The sequence below is a fragment of the Neomonachus schauinslandi genome, chromosome 5 (assembly GCF_002201575.2).
Source record: "Neomonachus schauinslandi chromosome 5, ASM220157v2, whole genome shotgun sequence".
In the NCBI taxonomy this organism is placed as follows: domain Eukaryota; kingdom Metazoa; phylum Chordata; class Mammalia; order Carnivora; family Phocidae; genus Neomonachus; species Neomonachus schauinslandi.
This window is the reverse complement of record NC_058407.1, coordinates 98,626,429-98,644,214: the sequence shown is the minus strand read 5'-3', so window position 1 is coordinate 98,644,214 and position 17,786 is coordinate 98,626,429. Positions and strand designations below refer to the sequence as shown.

General features: G+C 40.5%; 1 protein-coding gene across 2 annotated transcripts in view; it reads left to right on the top strand.

Moving 5' to 3' along the window:
- Positions 1–1,111: 1,111 nt before the first annotated feature.
- Positions 1,112–17,786, top strand: part of TIGAR (TP53 induced glycolysis regulatory phosphatase) — a 32,463-nt gene continuing 15,788 nt past the window's right edge. For both annotated transcript variants that reach the window (XM_021690636.1, XM_021690635.1), the window contains exons 1-3: positions 1,112–1,219; positions 9,938–9,975; positions 14,033–14,154. In XM_021690636.1, the coding sequence (XP_021546311.1) occupies positions 1,188–1,219; positions 9,938–9,975; positions 14,033–14,154 (192 nt within the window). In that variant the 5' untranslated portion in view covers positions 1,112–1,187. The remainder of the gene's footprint in view (positions 1,220–9,937; positions 9,976–14,032; positions 14,155–17,786) is intronic.

Here is a 17,786-nt window from a genome sequence, read left to right as displayed (position 1 = left end):
ATTATCAAATAGGGGAATTTAAGTAAAAATGGATGGAAAACAATGTAAAGGTTAACATTATTAAGCTATATCATTGTAAATCTGGCACGAGTAAGCTTTACCTGTTATCCCATTTTACTTATCATGTAACACAGAGGTTAAGTAACTCTCTCAAGGCCCTGAAAGCTGTTAAAGAAACATTATTCGTCAGATGCTCCTTAAAAAATGGCGGGGGGGGGGGGGGAGGAAGACTTTACTTAAGTCCACTGCAACTGGGGTTAAGACTATTGCAGTGTGGAGGAGAGACTGAATTCAACTCCAGATACAGCAGAGACCAAAGGAGGTTTACAGCCAGGGGGCGGAGTGAGCGAGGGAATGGAAACTAAGAGGAAGTTGGTTAGATATCAAGGGAGAGGGGGAAGAGGAACTTGGAGGACAGGGAGCTCCATTAAATACCAAGGGTGGAGGAAGAGGAGCTTGATTAGATACGAAGGGTGAGGGGATTCTCGATAAATTAGCTCCGCAGGGGTCTTCGGTGAAACCGGGCTCAGCAGGCCAAGGATGAGGCCTAGTCTAGAAACGCGCTCAAAACAAACCTGCCTAAAGTTTGCTGCAGGAGTGTGTCTGTCAAGGCGCGGGCGAGGACCGAAACTGGGTGGGTCTAAGTCCCCAGACCTTGCTGACCCTACATCCCCAGTGTTAGGGGTTAACAGTAAAACCTCATAGGACCCAATGTGTCTGGCGCTGTACACCCCTGAGGTAAGACCACTAGCTGCATTACAGCTTCAAATGAAATCAACCCCAAACCGTGAGCTGGTTCCCTTACCTACCCGGAATCTCCCCGATCCAAACTTGCCGAGGCAAGAATCACCTCCACTGCGGACTCCAGGTCCGGCCCCGCACGCACCTGCCGGGCGCCAATCACAGGCCTGCGCGCAGGGGCGCAAGCGCCACGGCCCTGGGCGGGGCCTCGACGCTCACCAGTCTCCTCCGACCTGCCGGCCTTCCGCCGCCCTGATTGGCCCTCCAGGGATGACGTAGACGGCCGCCTCGGCCTATGGCAGCGGAGCCGGCCGGCCGGCGGGGCTTGGCGGAAGTAGTGTGGGCGAGGTGTCCCGCAGTGCGGGGAAGCGGCGCGCAGGAGGGTGCTGGGCACGCGAGCTGGGGAGCTGGGGCAAGCGCTTTCCCTCTCTCCGGGCGCCAGGAAGATGACGCGCTTCGCTCTGACCGTTGTCCGGCAGTGAGTATTGCAGGGTGCCCTTCTCGCCTTCTGGTCAGTGAGCTGTTCTGGAGTGGGTGAAGAGACCGTTGATCTGTATCTCCCCCCGCCCTCCCCCGCTTGCTGTCCCCTCGGAGGGCTGGCTTGGACCCGGCTGTTTCGGAGGTGTTTTCGCCGGGGCCGCCTCCCTTGGGCCCCCCCCCCCCCCCCCCCGCCCCGTCCCCCAGCACCGCTGAGCGAGGAAGGCGGGTCCTAAGTATCCTGAGTCCCGCACTACAGATGAGCACACTGAGGTCTGGAGGAGTCAACGGTCGAGGTTCGCAGGCACTTGGCGGAGTTAAAACTGAAGAAAGACAACCTTGTCGCCGGACTTCCCTGTGCGCCGCTTTTCGCTCCCCAGCGGATTCTAAAGAATTTGCGGGATGGCTTGTCCAAGGCAGATATTTTTGTGCCGGCTGCCTTCTGCTGTTCCCCTTAGCTTGCCAGGGCAGCCGCAGGCACAGATCTGAGATTTATTTCTTCCCTCCGGAGATTACATTGCTGGCAGAGGAAGAGGGCCTCCGCCCTCGTCTCGGCCGACCGCATCACCCCGAACAAATATTTTTATCATAACATTACACGGTGGAGCTAAAGGCAGATATGTCTTTATGTCTGTTATCTTTTTCCTTCGGAACGCTTATTGGCCGAGTGTCAATGGAAGTGCAATTCAGGGTGGTTAAGAGCACAGATTTTTCAAGCAAGATAGACCTGGGTTAGAATCTGGGCTCTGGCTAGGAGGAGCCTTGTAACCAGGGCTTCCGTTAACCGACGTAATCTTTACGACCTCAGTTTCCTGATATATTAAATGGGGTAATGATAATACCTACCTCCCTGGGCTAGTGTGAGAATTAAATGAGGCAAAGGCAAAGTGTATAGCGCAACGGAGGGGAAGAAATATATCTCAAGAATTAGATAACTTCTAATTCTCTGAGGACATCTCTAATAAAAATGTAGTTAATCCTCAATATTTACGTATAGTTTTACCAGACCAGCATTTTGTGCACTGCGTGCCAGTGTACTGGGTTATACAGATAAATAAGATACCATTTTTGACTTTCCGGAGCTCAAAAGGAGTACTAATAGGACTTAACCTGGTCAAGCTGACTTTAACTGCTATCTTCTTTTTGTCCTCTTCTTCCTTCATAGGAGGATAATCTTGTGAATCATCAGAATTATCCCTTTAGGACTCACAGGATTTTGATGACTAAACCAGAAATCGAGTTTCTCTCTGTCTCTTCTTTCCCAACCCCCCCCCCCCCATTTTATAGAATGCTTTATGACCATTTTATGACCTACTTAAGGGCATATAGCTTACTGGTAGCAGAGAAGGAAATGGAGCCCTCATTTTTCCAGTGTTACAACACTTTCTGGATGCCTTGACTCAGGCAGCACAGTGTCTGACATGTAATTGAAGTTGTAGGAAATCTGGATTAACCATCCCTTGAAAAGTAGGATGATGTCTATTTAGATTCTTATTGGACAATAGTTATATGAATTTGGATTTTGTCCCTTCCCTGCTTCTTAAAAAGGGCTTGATTTTAAAAATTGATTCCTTAAAGAAATCCTATGAAGAATCAATTTAGAAATAAGTCTTTATAAATTACTATGTGCCAGGCTCTGTTGTAATTAAGTTCTGACAACAGTCCAGTGAGGTGAGGACTGCTCTTCAGTTAGCAGGTGAGGGAATCGATGCAGAGGGCATGTAACTTGCTTGAAGTCACATGGCTAGATAGGGGGGCTGGGATTTGAACCAAAGGAGTAAGACTCTGCAGCCCATCCTCTCAACCGCTGAGTCTTCTGCCTCCTATTTAATTGAGTTAAAACCTAGTGTTTTAGATTGCTGGAATATCACTTAGTGGCTACTTTTTATTTCTGCTAATATAATTGTAAAGAGTGATAAGAATAGTTTGCTTTGTTCTGTTTTATTTGTGGGAAAGTGAAGTTAAAGTGTTGAAATAATTGGTAGGGTTATGGTTAACTCTGTTTAGATCATCCCTCTTTCCCCTTCTGAGTTCTCCAAGCTAAGAATTGAAGATTCTTTCAGGAAAAGAAATGATTTCAAACTTGGTTAATAATAGTCACCATAGTTAAATATGATGACTCATTGGAATTCACAAGATTGGGTCATTTAGCATAATATTGGGAATAGCACCAGCCTTTTCTATTACCTGATTCTGTATAATTAAGATAGATGCTTTGAAACTGATGGCATGATCAGTATGTTTTAGGAGATGGATAATTTTATTGAATGATGCCTCTTCAGATAATGCAAGAAAACTTTGAAATGCAATTTCTTTAAGTTCAACCAAATCCTTTATGAATCTTGCGCTGTTACTACATGTGTGTTTGTCTTCATCATATTTATGGGGTATGTATCGTTTTTGGAATACAATATCCAAGATTTCAAACTTGAAGTCTTTTAATATTATTAAACTGTAACTTCTTATGATCTTGTAGTACAGCATTGTTGAAAACCCCAATATACGTAGGTTGGCATTTCCATCACTTACACAATCCATTGAAAGGCCCCAGTTCCCTTGAAATTATTTGTGTGTTTGCAGTTAGTTGCCTGCAAAGCCATCCCATTTCACTTCCATTTTTAGCTGGCTCTTAAAACTTAAAAAAATTTTTTTACAAACTAAATTAAGTTTACTTTTATTGACTCAAAGATGATAAATTAGTAAAGTTATTGATAGCAAAACTGGCTTGTTTTCCTTACGCTACCTCTGTTGGCAGTTACTTTTTGTTGAATGCCAGTCTGGTCATTAATAAAACAAGCACAGTAAATATTAGAGCACCTATAAACTTTTATAAACATCTATGGGATTGTTATGTTACTGTGGTATTTGTTTTCTGAGAATACAGTTGATCAATTGGGAGACCGTTTACAACTACGACTAACTTCTTTATAAACAAAAACATATCATGAGTTGGGTGTGTTACATTTTTTTCCCCTCAACCTATCTAGTGAAAGTCTCTGTGTTACTAGCCCTTGAAATCTTCCATGTTTTTGAATGAATTAATTGGTAGAGAAGAATTAGGATAAAGCTGTATTCATGATTAAATATCAGGTGAGGCTTTGCATTTCCATGTACACTAAAGCATACCTGTTTTGAAAACATGCCCCCAACTGTACTAATTTCCTATGATTTATCTCCGTCATGTGGCAAACAATACTTGTTGATTGAATTTAAATTATTTAAAGGATATGATTGGGAAATTAAGCCTTATAAATGACTTCTAAGGAAATGCCATAGAATGTAAACCAGAGCTAACAAAATAAAAATATCTTTTGAAGTGAAGAACAGTGTAATAACCTACAAAATGAATGATGCATATTTGTAGGGCCTATAAATGGCTGGTCATAAGACTTAACTTCTTGGCATAAGCATTTGGATTCTTGCAGAGTCAGGTGTTCTGTTTTGGAAATGGATCACACCGGAGATTTTGAAAATGAGTAGTGTTATTCCTGACTCCTTCGAAATATATCCCTCTGACCTTTCAGCTTCCTCTACCTTCTCTGCCTCTATCACAAGCCAAACTTTCGTTAAGGGAAGTAGATTAATAGTAAAACTATTTTAGGGGTGCCTGGGTGGCTCAGTTGTTGAGCGTCTGCCTTCGGCTCAGGTCATGATCCTGGGGTCCTGGGATCGAGCCCCACATCGGCCTCCCTGCTCAGTGGGGAGCCTGCTTCTCCCTCTGCTGCTCCCCCTGCTTGTGTTCCCTCTCTCACTGTGTCTCTCTCTGTCAAATAAATAAATAAAATCTTAAAAAAAAAAAATAGTAAAACTATTTTAGGCTCCTACTTTTCTTTCCCACTCCCAAAAAACCCTTTTATACAGTTGCCGTAAGGATTTATGCAAACCTCTTGATAAAGCTGATAAAAGCTGTGAAAGTAAATATATATGAAAGTTTTGGGGAAAAAAATTCTATTTCTAGGTTTCCTGCTCTGTAATATTTGTAAAGTGATTTAAAGGCAAAAAATAAAAAATGCCTAGCAGAATGCCAGTGATTGTTAATAATACAGTAATTAATGTCGGCAGCAGTCTCTCTGTTGACTTATAGCTAAATAAAATCCTTCATTATATCATTGCTATTTTTTTCCTCCCTTTGTCAAAAATAGTTAAATGGTGTGGCAGTACTGTTACAAAACTGTCAGAAAGTACTGAGATTCCATTTTTTTATAGTATGACATTTTGATAATAGAATCTTTTATATTATTCTGCATCTTATCAAATCAGCTACTGAGATTGAACTAAAATCGTGAGCTGTCTTTTTAGCAAGCATACAAAAAATTATCATCTGCTGAATTTGTATGATTTGTAAAAACTTGGATTGGCAAATTATTAAATTTCTCCTCATTCTTGATCTTAAATTTATAAAATGAGCAGGAGAGCTTGTGATTGGCATAAAGTAGGCAAAAGCTTTTGAAGTTCCTTTATAAAAGTAAACATGGCAGAGGGAGGGTTCTTTGAATTTTGCTGGAAATTGAATTGGCTACCAAGCTACTGTCTAAAGAGGACATTACTTATATTTAACAGCAGTCCTTTTATTCTTGACCTCACTCAGCAAAATTATGAGGCTGAGACAGGAAGTGAATCCAATGTTTGGGAATCATTTTCTGTATTAGAAATGACAATTTCTTCATCATCGTCCTGGAAGCTTTCTCTGTCTGAATGGTAGAGATTCATATACTCTTTCACATCTGTTTTGTATGATTCTGAATAAATTTTGGAGTACAAGACATATTTTATTAATATTAACCACAACAATGAGAATAATGGCAAACCGGTGGTAAATAGTTCTGAGACATTTCATTTATTTGTCATACATTTTTTAAAACGATTTTATTTATTTACGAGAGAGAGAGAGATAGCAAGAGAGAGCATGAGCAAGGGCGGGAGAGAGGGAGAAGGAGGCTCCCTGCTTCGCCGTGAGCCCTATGCGGGGCTCTATCCCAGGACCCGGAGATCATGACCTGAGCCCAAGGCAGACGTTTAACCGACTGAGCCACCCAGGCGCCCCGTCATACATTTTTTTTAAAGCTACATCCACATATTTAGAAATCAGAACAATTCTCCCTGGTCTTAACCTCTTCTCCTCTCACCCCTTAGATGATCATATTTATTAGTTTCTCATGTATCCTTCCAGTGTTTTCTTTGTTTTGTTTTGTGGCAGGTCCAAATGTTTATTCTTATTTACCACCTTTCTAAAAAGGTAACTTTTTTTTTTTTATATTATGCTGCACCTTGCTTTTTCTCCTTAATATATTTCGGAGATTTTTCCATATCTTTACATAAATCACTCTCTTTTTAGGGACACAGTTACATAGTATTCCATTATGTAGCCACACCACCATTTATTTGTTAATGTAACCAGTTCCCTAGTAATGGACAATTAGGTTATTTACCATCTTTTTGCTATTAGAAATAATATTGTTACAAGTATTATTTTAAATATGGATGAATGTAAACATTCCCAGTAATAGGGTTGCTGGATCAAAGGGCAAACAGATTTGTTATTTTGATAGGTATTTTCAGACGGCCATACACTGAGGTTCTGTTATTTCCCAGGATTTTCTCCAGGTAATGAGTATGTTAGGGCAAGGCAACCTCTGGCTGTGCCTTTAAGGAGCTGGAGCCAGGGTAGACACACAACTAAAAAAGTTAATTAGCATACCGGTGGTAACTTTTAATAGTGGTGCTGGGTAAAATGGAAGTATAGCATTGGGGTGTTTAAATGGGATAGGTAGGTGGGGAAATGTGCTGGGAAGGGAAGACTCCCACAGAGAGCTCGCTCTGTGTTGGGTCTTGAAGAATGAGAACCTATTGGCTTGGTCCAGCAGTCTATGTTTTAATAAGCCCTCCAGGGGATTCTGATACACGCTCAAGTTTGAGAACCACTGCTGTAGGCAGAGTTGGCAAACAACTATTTCTGTAAACAATGGACAAGGGTTCCAGGCAGAGGCCTGGGTTTGTGATTCTGACTCTCAGGTCTGATGGAGTTCCTTTCTGGATCTGTGTAAATCAGTCCCAGGTCAGGGCTTTTGTTTTGTTTTGTTTTTTAACTAGTGCTTTATTTAAAACAAACAGAGCAAGGGTGATGAGCCTTCACAGTAATCAGGGAAATACAAATTCAGATCAAACTGAGATAAACTGTTCTAGTGCCAAACTGGCACAAATGGGAAACTCTGACATTACTAAATGTTGGCGAGGATGTGAAATGCTGCTGGGGGATGTTTGCATACTCTGTGGCTCAGCAATTCTAGTGCTAGGCCTGTGTCACTAGGTGTGGGTTAACAAACTTAATTAAAGGGTAGGAAGTAGTTTAGGCTTTACAAGCCATGCACTCTGTCTGAACTGCTCAAGTCCACTATTATAGTGTGAAAGAAGCCATAAACAACATACAAACACATGTGTGACTGTATTCCAATATAACTGTTTACAAAAAGAGTAATTTGTCAGTCCTCGAGTGGTTTTCAAACATGAATGTGCATCAGAATCACCTGGTGGGTTTATTAAAACACAGATAACTGGACACCAACCTCTGAGTTTCTGATTCAGGGGTCTGGGGTGGGGCCTGAGAATTTGCATTTCCAGAAGTCCTCAGGCAATGCCAGTGATCCTGATCCAGAGGCCACACTTTGAGGACCACTGCCCTAGAGAATTTGATGCACTCTGTACAAAGATAGTCACAGCGGCTTAGCTCTAAACTGGAAACAATGTAAATATCAACAGTAGACTATATAAATACATTGTGGTAAACTCTCAAGCATGTTACACAATAATGAGAACGTAAGAAGTATGCCACCCTCAACAACATTGATGTATATCACAAACAATGTTAAAGAACAGAAGCAACATAGAGGACTACATACTGTAAGAAGCAATTCATTATCAAGTTCAACAACAGGGGGACTAATCTGTGCTATACATGGGTGGGAAAGCTATGAAGAAAGGTGAAGCAAGTGGGCATCTAAATGTCCAGGTAGTGGATCCACTGGGGTTGGGAGGACATTGTGATCAGAAAGAGACAAGGTCTAGGAGGCTGGAGGTGATGATCTGTCAACTTGGGTGGGGTCACCTGAATGTTGGCTTTATGGTATGTTATTTGTTTATATTGTTTATTTCACAATTTTTACAAGATTTAAAATGCATTAATTTAAATCTTTGATTTCTGTGTAGCTCTGTCCAAGAATGACCTATAAACAGAACTATTGAGTGCTTACTAAAAGATGAGCAGTGTTTGTTTGTTTGTTTATTTTTAAAGCTGAGCAGTGTTTAAACACTTTACCTGTGATAAACAGTTTGCTTGGCCTGTATTCAGTTACCCCAAGAGTCGTGTTTAAAGATTTATTTATTTATTTTTAGAGAGAGACATAGAGTGCGCCCACAGGTGAGGAGGGCAGGGAGGGGCAGAGGGAGAGAGAGAATCTCAGACAACCCCTGAGTGCAAGCCCAGCATGGGCTCAATCCCACAAACCCCCCCGAGATCTGAGTCGAAGAAATTAAGAGCCGGACACTTAACTGACAGAGCCACCCAGGTGCCCCAAGAGTCCTGTTTAAATAGGGCTAATATTGTCCCCATTTTACAGACAAAGAACAGAGTCACTCAAGCCTAACCAAGCTCCTAAGGATACAGCCAAAGCAGTTTTGTTCCTCAGCCTGCTACATGGCAATGAAGTTTACTTTAAAGGGTTTTCACCTCTCATTGACATAGAAATCTATAAATATGTGGGCATTTGATACCAAATGAGGAAACAACTTGATCTGAAGAAACCTATTTACTATTCTTACTTATCATTTCCAATTCTGTGTCCAGTGTCCATACAGAACAAGCCAACTCCTTTCTCCCAGTCCACTCCCGGTCCTTTGTGTCTCCGTTTCCAGTGCCTGGCACTGTACTTAGCACATAAAAAGGCCTCAAAGAATTTTCCACTCAGTTCTTGATAGCTTTTCATGTACTTGATTGCTTTTGTTGCAGGTATGTCCTGCTGTCTGGTCTGGTCCAGGTAGCACATCCCCCTTCACTCTCTTTCCCCTCCAGCCTCAATTGATGGTTATTTTGTGATAAAGTTTCCAGTCCTTTCCCTCTTCTGGTGGCTTCAAAATTGGTTCGGTTTGGTTTTGACTTCTTCAAAACATAGTACTGAAACCTCAGTTTTTCAGTGTGGTCTGCAAGATAGTTGTCAGCATTACAAGAAGGAACAGCTTGAGCTCTAGGAGCTGGGAGAAGCCAGGGTGTCTGAAGGCTTGGGGCCTTCTTTCCCCCTGAATTCAGGTTCCCTTGCACTTGCTTATTCAGCCCAGCAACAGATGGACTCATGGTTTCCTCCTGCTGCTTGTAAAAAGAGTTTTAGTCAACATCATTTATTTTCACAAGATTATTTAATAAAAATTATATATGTATTTTCATAGAATTTGCTACTTACAATTTACTTACGATTGATTCATGAGTTACACATTTTAATTTGGGGCAGGATGAAATTCTTAGCTCATCAACTAAATACATTAGAGTAGACGATTGCAAATAGCAGGTTAGAACAAGTTTTATGTTTACAGGTTAGATTATGAAGTATGCTACAGTGTTCATATGCTGCCTTTGTGAATATCATTACCTTTCATTGGTGATTTTTTTCTCATTTCAAAAATAACCTGGTTTGGTAATAAAGGTTTCTCCCCCCCCCCCTCTCTATTTTAGTGGAGAAACAAGATTTAACAAGGAGAAAATAATTCAAGGTTAGTATACTTTATTTTAGCTGTCTCCTTTAGTGTTAATGTGATATGTGAGTTAATCAGATTTGGGGGGGGGGAGGTAGACCGGGGGCAGCTCGTATTGTGAACAGCATTAGAGAAACTGTCATAGCCATAGAAATATGATTAGAGCAGATGGTCACCAAGAGGAATAAGTCTCTTAAGTGAACTGAATGTAAAGAATAGGATTCTAAGTTGTTTATAGGTAGCTTCAAGTGGCCCAGTCAGCTGATTGAAGAGTTACATTGAGTTTAGTGTTCTTAAAATATTACTGCTGTGATTTAAAATGATTTCCTATTTGGAAACATGAAGTTTGCTGGCTGGTGTTAATGGTATTTTTCTGCTAAGATAGTTATATTGTTTTTAGTAGTAACAAGAGGTGTAAAAAGCGAATTCCTATTCTCACACAGGATTGTTACTTTATTCTAACAGATTCTTCCTCTGTTGTTCTGCTAATTTGGGTTCAGATCTTTTAATCTCCCTATGATCCAGCAAGTCTAGCTTTTAAAGAATATCTTGGGTAATCTCTCAGCCAGACAGGCTATTTCTTTTTCTTTTTTTTAAAAGATTTTATTTATTTATTTGACAGAGACACAGCGAGAGAGGGAACACAATCAGGGGGAGTGGGAGAGAGAGAAGCAGGCTTCCCGCTGAGCAGGGAGCCCCATGTGGGGCTCGATCCCAGGACCCTGGGACCATGACCTGAGCCGAAGGCAGACGCTTAACGACTGAGCCACCCAGGCGCCCCAGACAGGCTATTTCTGGGCTGTGATTATAAAAACATTTAGTTTTATTTTTTTGGATAGGGACATCTAGAATTTGCAGAACCTGATTTTCATACCCAGAGTGCCTCACTCCGTCTTCTGAAAACTAGTCTGATAATTAAATGAACCTTTGTTTTCCAGTGACATGTGCCTAACCCAAATTAGCCTCTGTACTTCTGTCCCTTACCACCCTGTCCTTTAGTACTGCCCACCTGTCTCATTTCATTAGACACTAACAGCGGAGCAGGAATACAAATTTTTGTGGTCACACCTGGTTTTGACATTTGTTTTGTGTTCTTTTCCTAACTTTGTCAGTTAGATGCTTATTAGTTCTTTAAGTTAAAGCATTCAAGGCTTATATATTTCCAAATACCATTTTTGTTGCATAGCTACAGTTTTGATATGTAGTCATTTCATAGGTATTCAGCACCAGGTGTCTTAAATTTCCACTATGATTTCTTCAGTGAGCCATGAATTATTTAGAACTATTTTGTAAATTTCCAGATGACTGGGCTTTTTGTTTTTGCTCGTTCTCTTTTATGATTGACTTCCAATTACATTTTGTATTCTGACAAGATGGCTTATTTGATGATACTCTTCGAAATCTGTTAACATGCTGTGTTTATAAATCTATCATTGTATGCTTGAGAAAAATCTGTGTTTTCTGATTGTTGGGTTTGGAGTTATATGTCAAATAATTAACCTCTGTTTTGTTGTTCAAATCTTCCATGCTTTGCTAATTTTGTAAATTTATTAATTTGCCTGCATGACTGAAATACCAATTTATGGGTGAGATGTAGAATTTCCCATTGTGATGGCCAACTTACAGTTTAGTACCTGACATTCTATCAATTTGTGCTTTGTGTGTTCTCCTCTTATGTAGTTAGAGACTATTTTATGAGGCACATACATATATAGGTTTAAAAATTGTTCTGCCTTCCTAGTGAATTGGATCGTTGATTATTTATAGTATCCTCACAATCCTAAGACTTTTATCATAAAGTCTTGCATTTGTGAGTATAATATAGCTTCTCCAGCTGTTTGGGCTTGGAATTCGCCTGGTATGTTTTTCTCTTGCCTTCCTTTCAACCTTTCTGGGTGCTGATGTCTTAAGTGTTACCTTGTAAATACTACGTAGCTGATTTTGGTTCTCTTCCTCCCCTCCCCTCCTCCCTCCTACCCCTCCCCCCCTTCCCTACTGGCTTTGGAATGATAAACTATTTCCATTCTTTCAATTGTTACCTTTAAATTTTTACCATTCATATCTAATGAAGTATAATATCACTATCTCCTTTCCCCCAAAATACAAGGAACTTATATGACTATTGCTTGGTATCTTAGTCCTATCCTTTTTTAACCACACGACATAGGCATTATTATTTGATTTGTTATTTAGACAATGTTTGTTTAGATTTACATATATATTTACCAGTTTCTCTCCTTCTCATTTCTTTTGCATCTCAGACCTTCATTCCTGAAGTATCTTCTTTGAAAGGTCCCCTACAGCAGATTGGTTGGTGGTAAAGATAGTTTTAATTGTTTCTATTCTAGACAATTCTATTTTTATTCTATTCAGCATTTTTTTAGCCTAGATAATTTAGACTGACAGTTCTCTTAGCACTTGTTATTGTGCTGTTTTTTTTTTTTTTTTTTTTGCTTCCATTGCTCCTGTTAAGAAGAAGTCTTCTCTCAGCCAAATCATGTTCCATGGTAGGCAATCAGTCTTTCTCTGCAACTGCTTTTAAAATCTTTTGTTTGATTTTGGTATTCTATAGGTTTCCCTTAATATATCTAGAAGGGATTTTTTTTTTTCTTTTTAATTTATCCTGCTTGGTGTTTTATCTGTAGATTTTCCATCATTTCTGGAAAATTCTCAGCCATTATCTCTTCATATTTTCTTTCTTCTTTCTGGAGTTCCAGTCAGATGTATGTTAGGGAATATCATTCTGTCCTTCATGTCTCTAATAGATGTGAGATGTGTTTCATCTCCTTTGTCTGTGCTGCATGTGGGGGTAATACCTCAGCCCTGTCTATGAGTTCATTAAGCCTTTCTGTTACTGAATCTCCCTTTATCCACTGAAGGATTGTTTACCTCCTCAACAATTCATAATATTTTTCATTATTAAAAGATCTGTCTGGTTCTTTTAGAAAGCTGTCTGGTCGTTTTTGATGAGTTCTTGTTACTTGCTTATTTTTGTGATTCCGTCTTTATGTTTTATTCACAGTTTGTAGTCTTTATCTGCTGATTTCAATGTCTGAAGTATTAATGATTCTGAATCTCTTTTTTGTTGTTTCTGCTGACTTTCATTCACGATGAATTATTTTCTTGTATGTTAAGTTACTGACTGAACTATTATTTGCTCTAACTTAGTAGGAAACGTGTTAGCCTTTATTCAGTCAGATTTGCTCTGAAGCGAATTTGCATTTGATTTTACTATTGACCTGAGACTATACCAGCTTCCTTGTAGGGTCTCTGGCTTCCAGGAATGCTGAGTTCAGTCCTACTACCTTGCTGTGCCATGCAGCAGGCTCCCTCCCCCAGCTGCCCCCTTGCTTGTGCTGATATCCTGGCAACTCCATTTTTCTAATGTTAATATTCAGGTTTCAGCTCAGGGTATTTTGGTTGCTTTGCATTTCCTCTTAGAGACTTTCCTTAGATCCTGTGAGCAGCATGCACACACACACACACACACAACACACACACACACCCATTTAGTTCTTTCGCAATAGGAGGACGCTTCAGAGTGTTTAATCAGCCCTTCTCCTGGAAATGAAGGTTCCAAAGTTTTTTTTTTTTTTTTAAGGAAAAGGAAGGAATGAAGGAGGAAGGGAACAAGGGGGAGGGGAAATAATACAGTATTGAACATTTGGGCAGTGGAGGTAAAGAAGGGAAACTTTTTAGGTGAGGATCCTACCTTTCAAATGCAGCGCCTGGGTTGAGAATATAAGATCAGAGCCAGCATTAAGAAAATAACAGCTAACGAAGGGATGGGCAGACACAAGAGAGGGGAGAGCTGGAGACAACTGAATTCTCATCATCGTCTGATTCCCATTAGGCAGACATTCTTTTGGGAAACATTTGAATACCTGAGCCTTTATAGGATTATAGCTTAATTTTACTTGCTTTTTTGGTTCTCTGAAAAGTTATATAGAAAAGTACCCAAGGAAATCTTTTAATAAAATATAGATAAATTCTATTTATATTTTCTTACATGTAATTTATTTGCATCTGTTATCTTTATATTTGAATGTTATTGTTCCTTCTCTGACTACCACAGGACAAGGAATAGATGAGCCTCTTTCAGAAACTGGATTTAAACAAGCAGCTGCCGCTGGCATGTTTCTTAATAATGTGAAGTTTACTCATGTTTTCTCCAGTGACCTCATGAGGACAAAGCAGGTAAGTTAAAGTCAAGGTTTAGACTGATGAGTAAAGAGTCTTAACAGTTATAACCTTGAAAACTGCTTCCTCAGTCTGTAGGAGATTCAGTCACATCCAGATACCATACCCATTCCTCTCCTTCCCCCACCAACAGAACTTCTTTCTTTTCATTTTACTTTTGTACTTTATTTTATTTTGGTAATTTTTAAATTAAAGTAGTTTGGAGAAAATGTCTAACAAAATATCTTTAAAAAGACAAAGAAGGTTTATGAGAGAGAGCCAGCAGAAACACCAGACGGGGGAATTTAACCCACAAAGACATCAAATATTGGAATCCAGACACAGTTAGAAAAGAAAACAACTATGTTACTCTAAAGAAATAAAAGGCATGTTTGAAATGTCTTTAGGGAACAGATTACTATAAAAATGACCCCAGAGAATTAAAAAGGAACCAAATAAATGTCTAAAGACTCCATGGAGGGAATAATTCACCATGAGGGAATAACAGGGTTGGAATACAGTCTCCCTGCATAAGCAACTAGAGAAACAGGACAAAATTTATGAAACAGCTGTTTGCAGACATTAGACTTCAGACGGTGTGGGCCTGTGATCCCCAAATGAAGTGAAACAAATGAGGTGAGCCCTTGGATTGTCCTGGTGTTCCATCCACCTGACGTAATTTCCCGATGCTGGTAGGAGAAGCCAGATAGAGCCAGTGACTTCAGTGAATCGAGAAGACAATGCTTGGAATTTGGGGAGATTAAATAACTAAAGATTGTGGGGCAGAGTGCTGGAAGAGGGAGCTGCACAGAGAAAGAACTCTAGAAATATGGATAGGGATCCCCTGAAATTCTGGGTGGACTAGAGTCTGCATGTGCGTAGGTGAAATTGCATGAGGCCAGGTATAAAACATAACTGCTAGGGAGAGAACAGTTGCTGGGGAGCCAGAAGCCAGACAATGTCAAGAGCTCCCACAGGTTGGGAATGATTTGAGTTCCTACCACGCAGAGTGGAGAGATTTTGTTAAATACATCAAGCATACAGTGGAAACTTCAGAAAGGTCACACCTTAACAGCGAGGCTGATCTGTGCTCAGAGGAACATAATGAGGAAAGAAATAGAAGATATAAAAAGAACCAAATTCATCTTCTTGAGATCAAAAATACAATATTCTGAAATGAAAATTTCACAGGAGGGGATTACTAGCAGGTTAGACACTGTTAAAGAAGAGGTCAGTGAACATGAAGTCATAGAAACAGAATATCCCAAAATTAAGGAAGAAAGAAGACTAAAAATGGAAAAATGGGGGTGTCTGGGTGGCTCAGTTGGTTAAGTGTCCAACTCGTGATTTTAGTTCAGGTCATGATCTCATGGGTCGTGGGATCGAGCCCCACGTCAGGCTCCATGCTCAACTGGGAGTCTCCTTGAGATTCTCTCAGTTTTATTGATCTTTTCAAAGAATCAGCTCTTTGTTTCATTGATCTGCTTTGTTCTTTTTTTAGTTTCTACTTCATTTATTTCTGCTCTTTATTATAATCTCCTTCCTTCTGCTGGTTTTAGGTTTTGTTCTTTTTCAAGCTCCTTTAGGTGTAAGTTATGTTGTTTTTTGAGATTTTTCTTGCTTTTTGAGGTAGGTCTGTATTGCTGTAAACTTCTCTCTTAGAATAGCTTTTGCTGCATCCCAAAGAAAAACCTTGGAACCTTGTGTTTTCGTTTTAATTTGTCTCCATGTATTTTTTGGTTTCCTCTTTAATTTCTTGGTTGACTCATTCATCATTTAGTAGCATGTTATTTAAACATGGTAAAGAGCATGTATTTGTGATGTTTCCAGATTTTTTCTTGTGGTTAATGTCTAGTTTCATACTGTTGTGGTTAGAAAAGATACATGGTAGGACTTTGGTCTTTCTGAATTTATTGAGACTTGTTTTGTGCTCTAATATGTGGTCTATTCTGGAGAGTGTTCCATGTACACTTGAAAAGGATATATAGTCTGTTGTTTTAGGATAAAATGTTGTGAATATATCTATCTGTTAAATCCATCTGGTCCAGTGTGTCATTCAAAGCCACTGTTTCCTTGTTGATTTTCTGTTTAGATGATCTGTCTATTAATGTAAGGGAGATGTTAAAGTCCCCAACTATTATTGTATTCCTATCAATTCTTTCCTTTATGTTTGTTATTAACTCCTTTATATATTTGGGTGCTCACATGTTGGGTGCATAAATATTTACAATAGTTATATCTTCTTGTTGGATTGTTCTGTTTACTATTATATAGTATTCTTGTCTCTTGTTACAGTCTTTGTTTCAAAGTCTATTTTGTCCAATATAAGTATTGCACTCCAGCCTTCTTTTGACATCCATTTGCATGATAAATGTTCCTCCATCCGCTCATTTTCAATCTGCATGTATCTTTATGCCTGAAATGAGCCTCTTGTGGGCAGCTCATAGATGGGTTTTGTTTTTTTATCCATTCTGTCATCTTATTTCTTTTTATTGGAGCATTTAGTCTATTTACATTCAAAGTCATTATTGATAGGTAATTATTGAATTTACCTTGATGAAGTCCCAGTAGTTCATTTTGTGTGTTCTTCATTTCTGATTGGTTCTTTTTTATCTCTGTGTTAAGGGTCTCACTGATGTCCTCCACTTTTTTTTCAACTCCAGTGAGTATCTATATGAGCGTTACTTTACATTCTCTATCGGGTATATTACTTATCTCCATTTCACTTAGGTCTCTTGCTGTGATTTTGTCCTGTTCTTTCATTTGGGGCATATCCCTATCTCCTCATTTTGTGTAACTCGCTGTGTCTGTTTCTGTGTGTCAGGAAAGTCAGCTACATCTCCTGCTGTTGCAAGTCGTGGCCTGTGAAGAGGTCCTGTCATGCCCTGCAGTGCAGTGTCCCCTCTTCACCAGCACCTGACTCTTCAGGGGTGTCTCCTCTGTGCTGTGTGCACCCTGCTGTCGAGGCTAAGCCGCTTTTGCTTTCAGTCCAGTCATCTACAATGGCTCTCTTTGCCTGTTGTGGGCAGGGTTTGGTCCCTGTGTTGTTAGTGGGCCAGTCTGGTGGGGCTGCCTTGGGCTTGCGTTGAGTCAGACCAGGCGTTTGCCAGAGCTGTGGTAGCACCAGACTGCAGGGTGCTTTCCCTGCGTTGTGCTCCAAGAAGCTTTCATTGGGGGGCAGGGCCTGCCATCAGACCAGTTGTCTGCCTTCAGCCCACTGCTGGGGCCACAGTGTGACTCGGGTGTGTGCTTATCTTTCCCTCTTCCCAGGGCAGGAGTCACTTTGGAGTGGTGCTGGCCACTGTCGGGGCTTCTTACGCACTGCCAGGCCTGTGGCACCACCCTGGTTGGGCGGGGCCAACATTGTATTGAAGGCGGTGGATCCACAAGGTGCTGGAGGGTGGGGTGGCAGTGTTAGCAAGTTAGGTAGTGAATGTCTGCCTCGCTGGGTCCTACAGGGGCCATGTGTGTACGCATTGGGGCTGGGGAGGGAGATGGGGCGTGTCAGCTCCTTTGTTCCTGGAGGAGTCTTGTGACTGCTGCCCCTCTGGACTTGCTCTGAGATTAGTAAATAACTCTCCCTCCTGTATTTTCCAGGCGTTTTTCAAACTGCTGCTTCTGTATTCTATCTTGTTGGGCAGTTTGTTGTG